Source organism: Engystomops pustulosus, chromosome 5, assembly GCF_040894005.1.
Source record: "Engystomops pustulosus chromosome 5, aEngPut4.maternal, whole genome shotgun sequence".
Lineage (NCBI taxonomy): Eukaryota > Metazoa > Chordata > Amphibia > Anura > Leptodactylidae > Engystomops > Engystomops pustulosus.
In genome coordinates, this window is record NC_092415.1 from 138,157,429 (window position 1) to 138,174,731 (window position 17,303).

Sequence of the window (17,303 nt, forward strand, 5' to 3'; positions counted from 1 at the left end):
AACAGCTATCTGACCTCCTCCTTACTGAGGGACTGCCTTCTTTTATCTTCACCAGGCTACAGTATGCTCCCAACCTGCTGAATCTACCTCACTCTCCCCTGACCTTGCTACAGAGAAGGAGGGGGAGGGAGTAGAAGGTTGCTTACTGACCTGCTGCAGCTTCACTAGGCTAAACTAGTGAGAGCACAGCAGGTCAGCTTCAGCCTGCAATGGGACAGATCGCTGGAGCCCTCATTATGGAGAAACATCTCCTGCTGGCCGGAGCAAAATCAGTAAGCCTGGACAAGGCTCTGAAAATGGTGTGCGTCAACACTGCCATGGGCAAATGTCTCACTGAGACTCTGGGCTGTCATAGCAATGGATCATCGATCACCAATAACACCATGGAGAAGATGATCCGAGCCAAGATGGCAGCACGTACGCAGCATCGACTGCAGGTGTTAGCTATGGTTGTTTAAAGCAATATGCAACAAACACCTAGGCTGTATGGAGAGGGTTCAGCCCACAAGCCCTCTCCATACACCCCTTGCCACCCACTGATGTACTATAACTATTGAAGTTATTTAGACTTTAATAAAAACTCAATACTTACATATAGGGCCTAGTTCCATTAAGTTGTCAAAAGAACATGATGCTGTTGTCCCCAAGGTGGCACATACCTGTTAATATACCAATGGACATGTTTAATTAAGTTTGGATGCTCATTGAAATTTTACTTTGAGTGCATTGATGTGTTTTGTATTTAGTTTATGATATTAGCTTGACCTCTGGGAACCTGTCAAACCAAGAATATAACGTACTGTAATAAAACATTACCAGTATGTTGTCAAGAATCTAAACACTTTCCTGATCATTTTTCTTTCATGGCTCGGCATGGTGAAAACTGTGAAGTCAGGTGTAAATTGGTTGTACAAAATGCCCCCTTTACTCTGATCAACATCTTTGTGTGCAATGACTCGAAGTCAGGTACATCATGTCAATCACAGAAGAGAGGACATCCTAAGGTAATGAACTTTGACACTAAACAATACGCAGCTTCAAAAAATCATAGCATCTATATATTGTCATAGTCATATTAAGGCTTAGTTTTTTTCAGGACAAATTGTAATTTTGAATGGCAGCAATAGCCGTGCTAGAGAAGGCTGCTTGAGCTTAGAGTTTCTCCAGTATATCACCCAAACCTCCAGCTACCATGGGGAAACAACTCTGCACACGACTGAGTAAGTCTCTCAAGATAGTACCCAGACCTCCTGATGTGGGAGCAGCTGCAGAAGACTCAGATCTGAAAAGCATGGCTGACACCTCAGATGCAAGAGGAGATGACAGCATTGCCTCGGTTTCGAGAAACTTTATCAAATGTACATTGTTCAAGGCACTGTATGTTAACCCACTCTTGATGACTGAAGATCAAGAGAACGGTAGCGGCAGAGGAAATATCAGACTGATGCTCTGTTAGGTAGCTAGAGAAATCTTCTCTACCTTTTTGGGGACTAAAAGGGCAGCCTGCGATACACATAGAAAGGATCCACAGGGCTCTTAGAGCAAAGTCAAGACCCTCGGAACCCCTGAGATATGTAGTCTGCTGCCTACTATGCAACGCTGAAACAGTGGCCATTCTAAAAGGGGGTAGAGACTGCTCAGATCTCCAGTATGTGAGCCAACCTATAGCAATCTTTCCCTATAGACCCTTCTAGATGCCCTTAGAGTACACCATCTCCAGTTCCGCTGGCTATACCCTTTCAGGATAGCCATCACGAAGGAGAACAAGCAGATAAGAATAAAGTCACCTGAAGATCTTGCAGTGGCTTGGGAACGAATTGACATACAACCAATAGACTTCATCACTGCCGGTGCCAGAAGATTCAGATCTATCAGGACATTCATTCTAGAAGCCTTAGAGTAAAGCTGGAGCCACTCCGTGCTCATCCAGGAAGAAACCAACAACTTAATACACACTAATGATGTGAATACTGCCTGCGGTTCAATCACTTCTGCTACATATTCTACACATGTTCATCTAGACAGAGGATTACTGTGTTTTTCCCAGTGTGGACAAGTTGGTAGTAGGTTGTATATCTTCTTCTTCCTCTGGCTGGCTCCTCTTACCATGAGCCACCACACTCATTATTGTAAATTTGGATTATGTCCTCTCAGGACTTCACTACCAGTTGAAAGAGTTAAAGATGTTTCTAATGTGTTCTAATACCACTAATTGAGGTTTGTGAGATGTACTCCAATAATTGTGGTTAACGGGGGTAACCAGTAGAGAGCTCTCCCCCATTACTACTAGTTGTGCTTCTGCATGTTTCTGAAGTGACAGTATTTTTTTCCCCACCGGGGAGCCTTGTAATTTATGCCAAGTAGAGCCAGGGCTGCACTCATGAAGGCAAATAGCATAATAAGAATTTAGGTATTTGTTTGCCATTGTGTTATGTCTTTGTCTTGACCTACCCCACGCGTTTCCTCTCCAAGTGGTTACATTCAAACCCCATGGGATTTCCATTTAAGGTATGAGATTGGCTGCACTTACCTCTTTTGGTATTATATAAATGACTAATATACAAATCACATCCTATAATGTAAGTTATAATATAAGAGGTCTTAATGATTCATGTAAGAGACACCAAATTCTATGACTTCTTAATAAAGATAGAGCGGACGTCATCCTGTTGCAGGAAACGCACTTTAAAAACGCTAAATTCCTGGTGATTCCCAAACGAGATTATAACCAGTGGTTCCATTGCAGATATTCCTCTGCTTCAGGAGGGTTGTCCATAGCTTTTGAGAAAAACATACCATTTAAACTTCTGATGGAAATGTTAGACTCTGAAGGCCGCTATCTTTTCTTGAAATGGATGGTTCGACTGCAACTGCTTATGGTTCATTGAGACCTTGAAAGTATTTGAAATATTAAAGGAGGGTCTTTGTATATTGAGATTTCAATTTAAGCCTGGAGCCTCTCTTAGATATCAATAGTACACATCACACTGCATACAGGGCCCTCTCCTTATTGAGAATCTCTTGACAGGTTGCAATTGATAGACACATGACGGCTATTGAACCGACAGTAAAAGAATACGCTTATTATTCGGAAGCACACCAAATTTACCATAGATTGGATTATATTTTTATGTCATCCCAAAGACATGAGAAGCGTAATAGATGGACAGATAGAAGGACAGATCCTTCTACCAGACCACACCCCAATGACGGCTCTGATTCAAATCCCCTCCCTCCTGAACCCAAGCTAGACTTGACACCCTCCACGAGCAGGGCTGGCGCTATGGGTAGGCAAAGTGGGCAATTGCCCAGGGCCCCCTGAAAGGGCAGAATCTCTTCTTTCAAAGGAATCTTGAATTTTGTTTCTAGGTGCCATGGATCCAGAGATATTCAGGTTTAAAGTGAGAATATCGAAAAACGTCAGTTTAACAGTTAATATCTCCGTTTTCCTGACACTTAGAAACACAAATCTAGATTCATATAAAAGACGAGACCCTCTTCTTTCATAGGTTCTATGTGTCACAGAGCCAGAGATACCGCCCCCTGAAGTATGACCCCCCCTCCAGATTCTTAGCCGTTAGCTGCAGTAGCTGCTGCACCTCACAGATAATGGAAATATTTACTTTATATGTTACTACTTTCTGATAATGGATAATATCAACTAATATTCATGTTTTTAGCCCTTCTCTATGCAGAACTATCACTCTTATTGCCTTTTATTTTGTTTTCTTTTTTGCAAAAATTGACTGATACGATGAATATTTGATCCTCTTCGCCTAATGTCGCTATTATATAGTAGATCGCGACCAAGAACATGTCCATAAAGTTATATGTAACACCAAAAACACTCATTCCACATGTTCTGGAATAAAGTTTTTATTTCATACCATCCTCCATTATTTATACCTAAATGCATCGCCTGGTTGTCTGCTTTCAAAATTATTTACATTTTATGGCGCCTTTACTTTTTATTCTGTATTTTGCAGGTTGTGACTGTCTTTAAATTTCTAGCTGAAAAGCAGATATCTAGTTATTACAGTTTAAGTGATATTATGTGGATTTAACATGTGAACATATCAATATGGGACATTTGTGAACTCTACACATGTCCATCTATTACACTTAGGAGATGTGAAGGTAAATATTTTCTGTTTGGAGAACATTTTTTGCCATCAAAGTTCACATTTTAAGTATTTTTTATAAAATGTTTCAGTTTGAATCAAAATTGCATGAAGGCGCCTATGTCTATAAACTCTTTAATGCAATTTTGAAAATGGGGCAAGTGTCTGTTTTCAGAAAATATGTGGTTTGCTGCAGTTTACTTTAATTATGTTTGCTGTAATTTCAATTTAATTTTTAAACGTCAAAATTGTAAAAATTTCTCTGGTCAATAACGCGACAAAATATCCAGAAATGCCGGGCTGTGAAATGGTTAATAACCCTTGGTTGATGTCCAGGTGAAGATGCTTATCATCCATCTCCTGTCTATACTATATATCTATCTGTCTAGTTATCTATCTCCTATAATCTGACCATTTATATATCTCACTTTTTCTCTATCTATTTTTCAATCAATCTTCTATTTCTCTTGTACTGTATTTATCTCTCATATCCATCTCCTGTATATTTCATCTACTTTATATTCTGCATCTAGAAATCTCTATCATCTTTCATATTTGTCTTCTATCATAATAATTATAATTAATAATTCTTTATTTATATAGTGCACACTTCCAGATCAGTCCCTGTCCCCATAGGGCTCACTATCTAATCAACCTACCAGTAATTTTTTGGAGTGTGGGAGGAAACCAGAGGAAACCCACGCAAACACAGAGAGAACATACAAACTCTTTGCAGATGTTGACCAGCGCTGCAAGGCTGTAGTGCTAACCACTGAGCCACCGTTCTGCCCATCAATCTCCTTATATTCTATCTATCTCCTATAAAATTCTCCCATCTTACATTTTGTTTTACCAAACCAAAGGGAGCCTCTATCTGACTGTGACTGATTATAAAATAGTTTTATTTTGGGGCCCCACTTTTAGTTTTGCCCAGGGCCTCACTTTGTCTAAAACCGGCCCTGTCCACGAGTAGCAGGGCAAAAGTGACTTGCTTAGAGACTGGGTTAAGAAACATTATTCTCTTAATTCTCTACAGGGAATGTCTATTATATCTGGTCTTCAAGTAGGGGCAAATTTTTTTTATCAAATGCCACCTGTATGGCCTCAGTTTTAGCCTTCAATTATGCAAACTCACAAAATAAACTTGAATGGTTCTACTGTTTATGCACTTTAACCTCTTGGCACTCAGCGTCACTGCCTGAAAGATGACGTCAGTGACGTTATCTTAAAGGCACAGTGTCAGCTGTCAACCTATGTCAGATGATTGCTTGTTCATGTCCCATGGTGGAACTAGTAAAAAAAAAATGTTTTTCAATAATAAATAAGGTAATAAATCAATAAAAATGCCCATAAGCCCCATAACATATAAAGAGACATATAACACTAAAAAAATGTCTAAATCATAACACAAACCCGACATATATAGTATCACCGCGTCCGTAACAACCCGTAGAATAAAAGTAAATCATTATTGAACCTGCATAATAAACGCCATTAAAAAAAAATGTTAAAAACCTGTCAAAAGTTATGATTTGTGTCTACTGAATCCCACAAAAAATGCAATAAAAAGTGATCAAAAAAACTAAAAAGTACTCCAGAATAATACTGGTGCAAAAGTACAACATGTCCCGCAAAAAACAAGCCATCAACCAGCTCCATAGCCGAAAAAGTAAAAATGTTATACCACATTAGGTTTTATTTGGCAAATTTAGTAAAATGTAAGAAAAAATATTCAACTATGGTATCGCCCATATTTACTTACCCATAGAATAAAGATAACATAATTATTAGGCTAAACGGAAACACAAAAAAAAAGTATAATCCAGTACAGAATTGATGGTTTTCTACTCCTGCCCTCATAAAAAGTTCCTTAATTTTCAACAATAGGGGATACCAACCGCAAAATGGTAACACTAAAAGAAGCATCTCATCCCGCAAAAAAAATGCCATGTGTGGTGGTGGGGGGGAGGGGGGTCTCTGTACTGGAGAGAAATTGCAGAACAAATTGTAATATGGATTTTCTCTTTTTATCTTTTGGAAATGTGTAAATTTTAGGGCTAAATGAACGTATAACCAACACAATTTGACCATTCTAGATTTCACCTCCATTTTGAGGTAATTACTATGAAGATCTCAAGGGGTTAACAATCTTCCTAAAAGCTGTTTCTGATATCTGATAGGGGTGCAGATTTGGAAATAGGTTGTTTATATAGGGGTTTTTGATGTTAATTATGTAAAATTTCATTCAAAACAGTATTTATCCCCAAAATAGTCAACTCTGAATATACAGAAAATCAATATTCGATTTGTAAGCCGCGTGACATCAAAATAAATTATCCAGACATTTAAAAAATTATGAAAATGTAAAGTAGACATATGGGAAATATTATTCAGCAAGTTATTTAGGTGGTAAATCTATCTCCCTGAAAACGCAATGATTTCGAATTTCGAAAATGGCAAATTTTTCAAAAAATTCATCACTTTTTCTTTTTTTTTGTAAATAAACACAAAACTCATTGGCCAACATTTACCACTAAAATGAAGTACAATATATGGAGAAAAAAACTCTCATAATCACCTTGATAAGTAACAGAGTTCAACAGTTATAACCATATAAAGCGACGCAGGTCAGAATACAAAAAATGGGTCTGAGCCTTTAGCTATAAACTGGCTGCGTCCTTAAGGAGTTAAAGGCTTTGTATGTTATTGCATAACACATGCCATTTTTATGGGCACTTTTATATTGAAAATCAATAAAAACAGTTTGAAAACAACATAACGGCAGCAATAACATGCTTTTGTTTTGTTTTTATAAATGTAATACAAAAGTTACAATGCTTAACTCCTTAATCCAAGTCACTCTCACCACTCCAACACAGTCAGGAATAGATAATCTCTGGTAATCCTTCATGCATTTCATGCACTTGTCGTCCCTATACGAACTCCACTTCCTGCATGGGGACTACAAGTGCATGAAATGCAAGAAGGATTACCAGAGATTATCTATTCCTGACTTTGTTAGGGTAAAAGTCACTCTCACCTCTCCATTTGACTGCTCTTGGATTAGGGAGTTGAACATTGTTCTTTTTGTATCACATGTTTTCTAGCACTTCTGAGAGCCTGCCTGTGTTCAATTGCTTTCCCCCTGGGGATTAACTCTTTGAAGGACTTTGTTTTTATAAAGTTCGCTGTGCTGTAAAATTTACTTACCTCTTGCATCTTGAACTGTACAGAATTATATAATTTGGTTTATATTTAAAAAATATAGAAATATTTGGTTAAAAAAATTGGATTATTTTTATATTATCATTAGATTGCTTGGACTCTAATACTATGTATGTTTCTGGTTGCCATGACAACCAAACAGTTCCTATCACCTTGATGGTCATTGCAATTCCATAAGTATCTGAGGGTTTAAGTGCCAAAGCAGAATTGTCTCATGGACTTTACTGTTTACTGTCTCATGTTAGATACTGTTTTGTTGCCTTTTCAGCTTCTCAGGAGCTAACTTTAAAGACATGTGAAAAAAAAACATTAGTGATGGGACTCCATTATACAAGAATTAAAAATGAAAAATACACTTACAAACACTGGGATAAAACCTTCAGCTTTGTCTTCCTCTAAAGCCTTCCTAAGAGCCTTTCCACGAAGTTCATAGTTCTCATCGGATTGAACCTTCTTCATTCTCACACCACTGATTAATCCTGCCCTTTCAACAGATGAGTGAGCCTGTAGTCAAATATACAGTAGTTGAAATATATGGCTAATGTGGTATCATTAAGATATAATTATGACATTTCCTCAATGTATTCCATAGACATAAAATAGCATAGATATATAAAGCTATACACTGCTAGATGCTAATTGGGAAACCCGCAATCAATAGAAATCAATGGAAGCGAGTGAATATACAAAGATGCTGTGCTTTGATTAAAGTAAAAATAGCCCCCTACACTTTTTGGCAATATAAACCCAGAAAACATCTTACTACTGACACATGAACATATGAAAAAATATCAGAAGGTCAAAGTAAATAAACAGTTATCCTTTTGTATTTGGTATCTCCTAGAATATTATTTCTTGACTTTAATGATTTTGTTTAATGAAATAGTATTCTGGTGCTTGACTTAAAAAAAGAGTAAATGATTTCCAATGTGAGTCAGCTACCCCTGACATTCTGCAGTCAGTCGGAGCTGTCATTTCCCATTTCTTATCAGCATATTTGTACAAAGACCAATTCCCTCAACAAGTGCCCTGCAGCTAGAAGCAGGATACACAGGACAGCTGCCCTTTCAGGAAATAAAACCAAAGCAATCTTTCATGCCTTTCATGGCCTAAGGCAGTGTAAATATACCCAGACTAATCCTACTTGTTATTACACATGAAGTCTGCACAACCTAGTGTACTCTTCTTCATCCCCACATCATAGCTTTTTTATTTGACCAGTGTCAGTGGAAAATACTTTAATGTGGTAATGACATTTTAGAAGCACATTTATTTTTATTTAAATAATAAATACAGAAATGAAACAGTTGAACTTAGATCTACATAAAAAGGAAGGGAGTACATTAAACCATATTTGTATATCACTTTTATCAATCTGTTTCATTTAACCTAAAAATATACTTTAGAAATATGGAATGTGATGTGGCATGTAGTCACTGTTGTCACCACTGGAGCATTTCTGCTATAAAAAAATAGAAAGACTCTTTTTCACAGACATGCAGCAGTGGTCTTGGCTGCAGTGGTCATGATGGTGGGGAAGGGGGGATCAAGAAGTTGAGCGTAACATTCAGTTGAGGTTGTAAACTCATTTAGGCTTGACCACATAATGTGCACAAGCAGCAAAATTCCCATTAGGGGCATTCAACAGAATATTCTTTTGCATTCTGCTTCAGCAAAAACCATCTACAAGACAGGTACTTTTGTTGTGGTTCACCTTGTCTCTAGGTCCCCCACTGGTTCCAACCTTTCCATTTCAAAGGTTTAAAGTGGTGGAGGGGATCATTTTCAGTGGGATAATAATGTGGATTGCTGCTGGGATCAAGGTGGTTAACCCCCTGCAATTACTACCTGTCTGCCCCCAGCCTTTTAATTCCAATGCTAGCGAATGAAATAATTCAACCAAAGAAGCAAGGCTTGCCAATTTTCTCCTCTGTTCTGGTGTTGTGACGCTTGCGTCATCTTCTTGGTTACAGAAGTAATGTCCCATATACAACCTGTCACTGTTCAGCTAATCACTAACCAAACACTTTTGTAAGTTTCACTTAATTTCACACCTCACCAGTGACTGAAAAAACACCCCAAAAGAGTTATTCAAAAACCCAATGGCTACATCTGTTCCTGATATAAATAGTAATATGCCTGTAGGGGAAGCTATTAAGTGATAGAAAATGGATTTTCTTGTAACACAATCATCCAGCAGCTTAATGAAATTTATAATGATTGCATTCATAGCATTGTGTGTGATAATTAATACTGATAAGGTTAAAGTGCCATGTAATAGATGCTTATAAGATGATGTTGGAATCAAAACAGCAAACAACAGTTCAGCTCTGTCCCAAGAGAAATGCTGGGTCTAGTTTTAAAGCATCATATTGACAGAAACATGTTTTGCAAATGTTTTTCTTAAAGGTGTTTGAAGTCCTTTGGAACACCTACAACAGGACAAGTGTCATTTTGAAGTATGCTGTTCACTATGGGATAAGATTCTTTGAAAGGATATTGAATGCACATTAAACAATTTAACCAATTCATTCCAAAGGTCGGTTGAAGTTCACAATAGTAAAAATAGCTGTGAATAAGTGAATAAAGAAAGGAATCACATTTACTCTACCTAAAATTCACTAATTGAGTGGGACATAAAATTATGATTGGATGGGTCCAATGTGTAGAAGAATTGAAAAAGTTTGCAGGGTCTAAGATCAGTTCCCTACACAATGTTTATTGCACTGAAGAAGCGATTGCATTACATCACTATATATGAATTACATTTGTGGCAAGCAACACCATACAACGTGTATCATTTAAAAAAAAAAAATTTTGACTTGAAAATCAGAGGTCAATTAAAATTGTAACTTTGCCATGACACACAGATAAAATTTGTTACCATACATTATATCAACCATGGTTGTGCTGTGCAGTGTAGTTGATTAGCAATTAAAGGAGTATTCCCACGAAGACAAGTTTCTTAAATATACTCAGGATAACAAAATAAAACATTCTCTAATTCACTGTTATTAACAAAAATACAGCATTTCATAGATCTAATTCCAACCTGTCTCTATCAGTCCTGGTGTACACAATTTCAGTTGCCCCTAGGCACAACCCTGTAACTTCTGAGATACGGTCGGGAACACCATCTTGGATTTCTGTGTGACAAGAGTTTCTCTCTCTACTCACTGCACTCTAGCTCTGCCCCCTGCTGTCCAGAACTGAACTCAGACACATACACTGACATCCTGCTGGCAGCAGCATGAGGAGAACTATGAGTGACAGACAGATAAGTTCTTTGTGGGGGGAGAAAAGCACAGCAGATCTGGTGTGTTGTGCAATAGCAGAGCTGACTGTCATTGTGTGCAATCGACATCTCATGGATCTCATCATCTCTGATCTGTCTCATCTCTCTTTCTATGTGTCAGATACTAGTGAATGTTCTGAAGCCCGATGAAAGTGTATATAAACAGAACTGTCATAATGTATCTGCTTAGAGAGTTAGAGAATTTTACACTGACCATCAATGAGTGATAGGAGCTAAAACAGCAATAAAACTGAGTAAGATTTGAGAATTGTCTTTCATGGGAAAACCCCCTTTAACATGTTGTGTTTGTCCTATGTGGCCCAGCCTTAAAGACTATGTATACGACTGAGTCCTGGTCAGCAAACTCTTTATGTATCTTTTGGACTTAGCAGCCCATAAACAATCTGTGATATTTCTTGGATATCTATCATGCTGTGTGTCACTGTCTCACTGCATTACAGTTCCATACATAAAAAAACAAAGACAGTACAGCAATACAAAGACAGTAGTACAGCAGAAGGAAAGTGACGTTTAGCTTTACCTGTGCTTGATCACTTAATGGGGTATTTTGGGAACAACAAGATAGGATAGAGGATTACTTTCTGATCATGGGGAATTCAATGGTGGGACTCCAACTATTCACAGTGACACAGGTCTGTTCTATCCCAGATGAGTTGGAGACCGTGCCTGTGCGTTGCCACTCCATATACTGCTGGAAGTAGCAGAGTAGTTTGATTCAATCCAGCATGCCATAAAGATAAATAAATCAGCCGGGTGTATGTGCAATCAGCTACTCTATTCTTTAAGTGGTAATCAATGGGTCCTCCCCAATAGGGTCCAACCGGTCAGGAAGTTAATCCTTATCTGGTGGAATACCCCTTTTTTCAATACTAATTTGTAATATTAGAAATGTATTTCGTTTTTTTCTTGGATCATTTTTACTATATTTTGTTAATATGCACTCCCTCTGATAATAATATAACCAACCTGGTCTGAGGAATAAGCAACCATACGATGGACAATTTCTCCTTCACTTAGATCAGGGTTTTCCGCCAGAAGTCGCCGTGTGACCTTGGTCCTGGCCGCTAGAAGGGCCATTAATGTTGCTTCACTTGCAGTACCCTAAGAAAGATAACATATTTAATGACCCACTTCAAAAGTGAACCTTTTTTGGTGTAGGTGGTTGTTGTAGTATGCTGTTATAGATGTATTATAGAGCTATACCCTCAACAAAAGATTTCAAAAATAAAAAATAAATTTAAATAATCTACCTTTGGTCGTAGCATTTAAATTGTATAGCCAGGACTGTTTACAGATGTTAGAAACAGTTGTTTGCTACTACCCCCCTAATGACGCCATGACGTATAGATCAAGTGTAGTTAAGGGTAAAATGAATGCTGTAAATTATATGAGCAATTTTAAGTACTTTGCTAATGAGATATACATATGACATGTTGAGCATTTGCAAGAACAAATGAGGGTCAGTTTACATCTTATCATCAATAATTTCACCATTTTTTTGCAACAGTAATTGTGATTTAAAACTAGTTGTGAAATTACACAGAATAGGGAATGTGAGTGTGAATATGTGCTTAATCACACCTAGTTTTAGTTTACAATAACTGATGTAAAAACTGATAAAATGATGAAGATGAAAATTGCCCTTTGTTTACTTTGCTGAGGTTATTTATATAGTTTCCACCTTAGTTCAAAGTACAAACTATGTACAGACATGGACGTTAATCTACTGGAATGTATTGGATTTATTTGATTTAGGATTAAGCTAAATAACAGTTACAAAGTGGTCTGACTTTGCAGCTAGTCGACCAGTATCCAAAGGTGCTACTATGTTTGCTAATGCTGGCTTTGACAAATACGGTTTTTATGTTTCAATGTGTAAAAAATCAACTTCAAGAAGTGTGTTAACCCTTTAGATGCTACACAGGGGTTAAAACAAAATGGAGGTGTAATTTCCAAGCTGTAATTTTTTTTAGACAATATAGTAATTTTGGCGAAAAAATTAAACCGTTAAAGTATTAAATGACGAAAAACTCCACAAAGTTTGATACCCAATTTCTCCCGAGTATGAGTTTCTTCCCCATATGTGGTGGTAAACTGCTGTATGGGCGCACGGCCGGGCATAGAAGGGAAGGAGCGCCATTCAGAGCAGATCTGCTATGTCACATTTTACAGGCTATAAAATTGGCTATGTTTATTTTTTTGTAATTTGGACATATGGGGGATAATTTTTGTTGTGGATGAGATCCACTTTTCAGGTACATCATTTACGGGGGGGCTTCAATAGCTAATAATCAGATTTTTATTTTGGTGGTGGTTAAAAAAATCATTAATTCTTCTTTATGGTTTTTAGCATTTTTTTCCCTGGACGTTCACCGTACCATAAAAATAATGTGTTATCTTTATTCTCTGGGTCATCACTATTACGGCAATACCCCATTTATATGGATTTTTTATGGTTAAGTTGTTTTGCAGAATATAGGACTCATTTTGTGAGAAATTTGCTTGTTTTTGCATAGCCAAGTAACAATGGGCAGAACATTTATATTTTTTTGTTTACAGAGCTGGTTTAGAGCTTATTTTTTGCGGGACAAGCTGGACTTTTTCTTGGTATCATGTTGGGGTACATTTTACTTTATCACTTTTTATGCGGTGAAAATGTGAAAATTTCATTTCAAGGTGCGGAAAGGGGTTAATAGTAAAGGAAAAAGTAATCAAAAGCTACAGGTCCACGTGTTAAAAAAAGAAGGGTTTTTCTCATCCCCCTTTAAAACATGAATAAACTTTTTCTCACATCATTGGGAAGCTGACTTCAATTTCCCTAGCCTCACCCCGGCCTGATTAACGCTTCACCTGTTCTCAAGCAAGAAAGCACATACATAGGACCTGCCTTACAAAGTTAATTAGACCAAAAGATCCTCAGAAGCTAGACATCCAGGGGAGATCCTAAGAAATTCAGGAACAAATAAGAAACAAAGTAATTGAGATCCTTCAGTCTCAAAACCTTTCCAGTGGTGGCTGACCAAAATGACCCCAAGAACACAGCAAGGGGTAATAAAACACCCCACAACATCAAAAGAACTGCAGGCCTCACTTGGCTTAGTTAAAGGGGTATTCTTCTCTGGGCATTTACATTCGGTTTCATTAATTGTCGCTCCCTGTGATGTCATCGAGGAGCGGAAAATCATCACCATCACAGCCTCAGGTTTTCCGAAGATCCAAGGCTGACTCGTGTTAACCTTATCATTACAATCAGCACTTTGTAATGAGTGAGAAGGAAAATCCCCATATACTGCCATACAGTAGTATGGCAGTATATGTTAGGATCGATCAGACAACCCTAGGGAGTTAAAGTACCCTAGGGAGTCTGAAAAATAGTAAAAAATTGTAATAAAAAAGCCCCAAAAAATTCAAATCACCCCCCTTTCCTTAGAACTGATATAAAAATGAATAATAGTAGCACCCAAAGTCAAAAATGGCACTTTTTTGCCAAAAATCTCATTAAAAGTCACAAAAAATGACAACACCCACAGCTCCGTAAACTGAAGTATGAAAAAGTTATTGGCGCCAGAAAATGGCAAAATAAAAAAATATATATATTTTTGTACAGGAGGTTTTAATTTTTGTAAATGTATGAAAACATTATAAAACCTATACAAATTTGGTATCCCGTAATCAAAACAACCCAAAGAATAAAGTAGACTTGTCATTTGGGATGCACAGTGAAAGCTGTAAAATCCAAACCCACAAGAAAATGGCACAAATTTATTTTTTTCACGATTTTCACTGCATTTGGAATTTTTTTCCCCACTTCCCAGTACACGGCATGGAAAATTAAGTACCGGCACTATTTTACGCATAAAATAAGCCATCACAGAGCTCTTTAAGTGTAAAAATAAAAAAGTTATAGATTTTTGAAGGTGGGGAATGAAAAATAAAAATGAAAAAACAAAAAAAAGGCCAGGTCGTTAAGAGGTTAAGGTTGGAAATCATGACTGTTTTAAAATGAAAATCACTGCTATGTACATTGAGATATAATTACAATCCATGTTCTCTGAACGTAGTGAGAATGGAGTAATAGGAGAATTTACTGTAGCACTATATAAGCTCTATATAAGGTGGATGCCTATACATTGGCAGGTTAGCAGGGCCGGTTCTAGACAAAGTGGGGCCCTGGGCAAAACTAAAAGTGGGGCCCCAAAATAAAACTATTTTATGACCAGTCACAGTCAGCAAGAGGCTCCTTTAGTATGGTAAAACAAACTGTAATATGGGAGAATTTTATAGGCGATAGATAAATGATAGGGAGATTTTTGGGCAGCATGGTGGCTCCGTGATTAGCACTACAGCCTTGCAACGCTGGTCAACATCTGCAAAGATTTTGTATGTTCTCTCTGTGTCTGCGTGGGTTTCCTCCCACACTCCAAAAAATTATTGGTAGGTTGATTAGACTGTGAGGCCCATTGAGGAGAGGGACCGTTATTTTCTGAAAGCAGACACTTGCCCCATTTTCAAAATTGCATCAAAGATTTTATAGACATAGGCGCCTTCATGCAATTTTGATTCAAATTGAAACATTTTATTAAAAATACTTAAAATTTGACTTTGATGGAAAAAAATCTGATCCAAACAGAAAATGTTTACCTGCACATCTCCTAAATGTAATACATGGACATTTGTAGAGTTCACAGATGCCTCATATTGATATATTCACATAAATAAATCCACATAATATCACTAAAACTGTAATAACTAGATATCAGCTTTTCAGCTAGACATTTTTAGATAGTCACAACCTGCACAATATAGCAATAAAACTGAATAAAAAGTAAAAGCGCCATAAAACCTATATAATTTTGAAAGCAGACAACCAGGCGATGCATTTGGCAATTAACATTCAAAATTTCCTCTAAAATATGTACAAATCCAGAATACTTATATAAAGAAAATATACTTTGCTAAAACAGTAAGATGTGAGGAGATCATACAGACCACACATGTGGATATTCACCAAAATATGCAGCAAAGGGAACTGCAGAAAATTCACACAGATGTATCATTGTCTGTTCCTTAGACAATGGTAACCCAAATAAATAACTATATATCCATAAACCAAGCTAATGAGATAATAAAAGTCACTTTTAGATGTGCGCCAATGTATTAGCTGCACAATAACCAATTGCCAAAAGATAGAGCTCAGTCCTGAGTCCATTTCACGCGCATTTTCTGCGCGTGAAAAATGCATTGAAATTGCATTGAAATTGCATCAAAAACGCGCGTGAAAAACTGAGACACTGAACAAACTCTGACTGAAAACTGATTGCACTCTGATGCAAAATGTGTGTTTTTCACTGACCAAACCCTGATTGAATGGATTGAATGTTCATCGTATCAGTCAATTTGTCACAGTTCTAGATTTTTCTAAGAGTGCAAAATATTTGCTAAGAATCTTAGTATTGTGGAATATTATGTGGGGTTTTGTGTAAAACAATATATCCAAAAAGCAGAGAATCTTTCATTTACGTGTGATAAAAACTATTTAAAGCTAGGCAAATTTCTTTTATAATTTCCATTTTAATAACATACCCTATGCTTCAATGGGAAATGACAATGGAGAACATGGTCTCTGCGGATATTAGTATCTAGTTTATCAAGCTCTGACATCAGCTCTGTGATAATCTGATGTCTATTGACGACAGCATGAGAGGATGCGAGATATTAAATGAAAGACAATTATCATGACTCCTAGCAAAGATATTCTTGGATAAATATTACTGTAAGTAACCCATTAATATGTCACTGAAAGGTCTAGTGACTAGCCTGTGTGTGTTTATGTGTTCTTTGTTTGCATTTATACGCTGCTTTAACAGATAATCTACACATCTTTAAAAAAAAGAAATTACTGCAGTCAAACATGAGGTTTTTGATGAATAGGGATGAGTGGACTTGTTCAGGTTCTAAAGGTTTCGTTCAGCTTTGGCTACCCCTATAAAGGGTGTATCGCCATCAAGATTAAAATTAAATTAAATATTCTCAGGGAATCTTATTCCACAATGACACATAGATGCAAGTGGTATTTAAACAGTTATTGGTGCTAGAGCTGCTACCACTATACTTGACAGTGGGGGCTGGTTTGTTTAAGATAATGTGTCACACATGTTTTTTTTTATATAGTTGTTGTCCACTAAAAAGCTTTTTGCTAACTTCAAATTGAATTATTTTTCCCACTCCTCCATAAAGGCCAGATTTCTGGCGTACACAACTAATAGTTATCCTGTGGGTAGATTTTGCTACCTGAGTTTTGGATCTCTTCAGTTTTGGACCTCATATCTGCTTCTCTGATTAGTGTTCTCTTTGTGTGAGCTGTCAGTTAAGATGGACAGTCATGTCTTGGTAGGTCAGCAGTTGTGCCATATTCATTAATTTAGGGGTGATGGATTGAACAATCATCCATAAGATGATATGAGGTTGGGCTATTTTTGTCACATTGAAGATGTTGTTTGTTTATTACCGTATTTTTTGGACTATAAGGCGCACAAAAAATCCTTTGATTCTCTTAGAAATCAAAGGTGCACCTTATATTCCAGTGTGCCTTATATATGAAACACTCTTACAGACAACAGCTGCCTTGAACTGTGCACAGG

At 37.1% G+C, this 17,303-nt stretch overlaps 1 protein-coding gene across 6 annotated transcripts in view; it reads right to left on the minus strand.

The window, feature by feature from the left end:
* Positions 1 to 17,303, minus strand: part of DDC (dopa decarboxylase) — a 117,939-nt gene that overhangs the window by 31,410 nt on the left and 69,226 nt on the right. For all 6 annotated transcript variants that reach the window (XM_072153159.1, XM_072153157.1, XM_072153161.1 and 3 more), the window contains 3 exons: positions 11,629 to 11,763; positions 7,707 to 7,850; positions 593 to 659 (listed from right to left, as the gene is read on the minus strand). In XM_072153159.1, the coding sequence (XP_072009260.1) occupies positions 593 to 659; positions 7,707 to 7,850; positions 11,629 to 11,763 (346 nt within the window). The remainder of the gene's footprint in view (positions 1 to 592; positions 660 to 7,706; positions 7,851 to 11,628; positions 11,764 to 17,303) is intronic.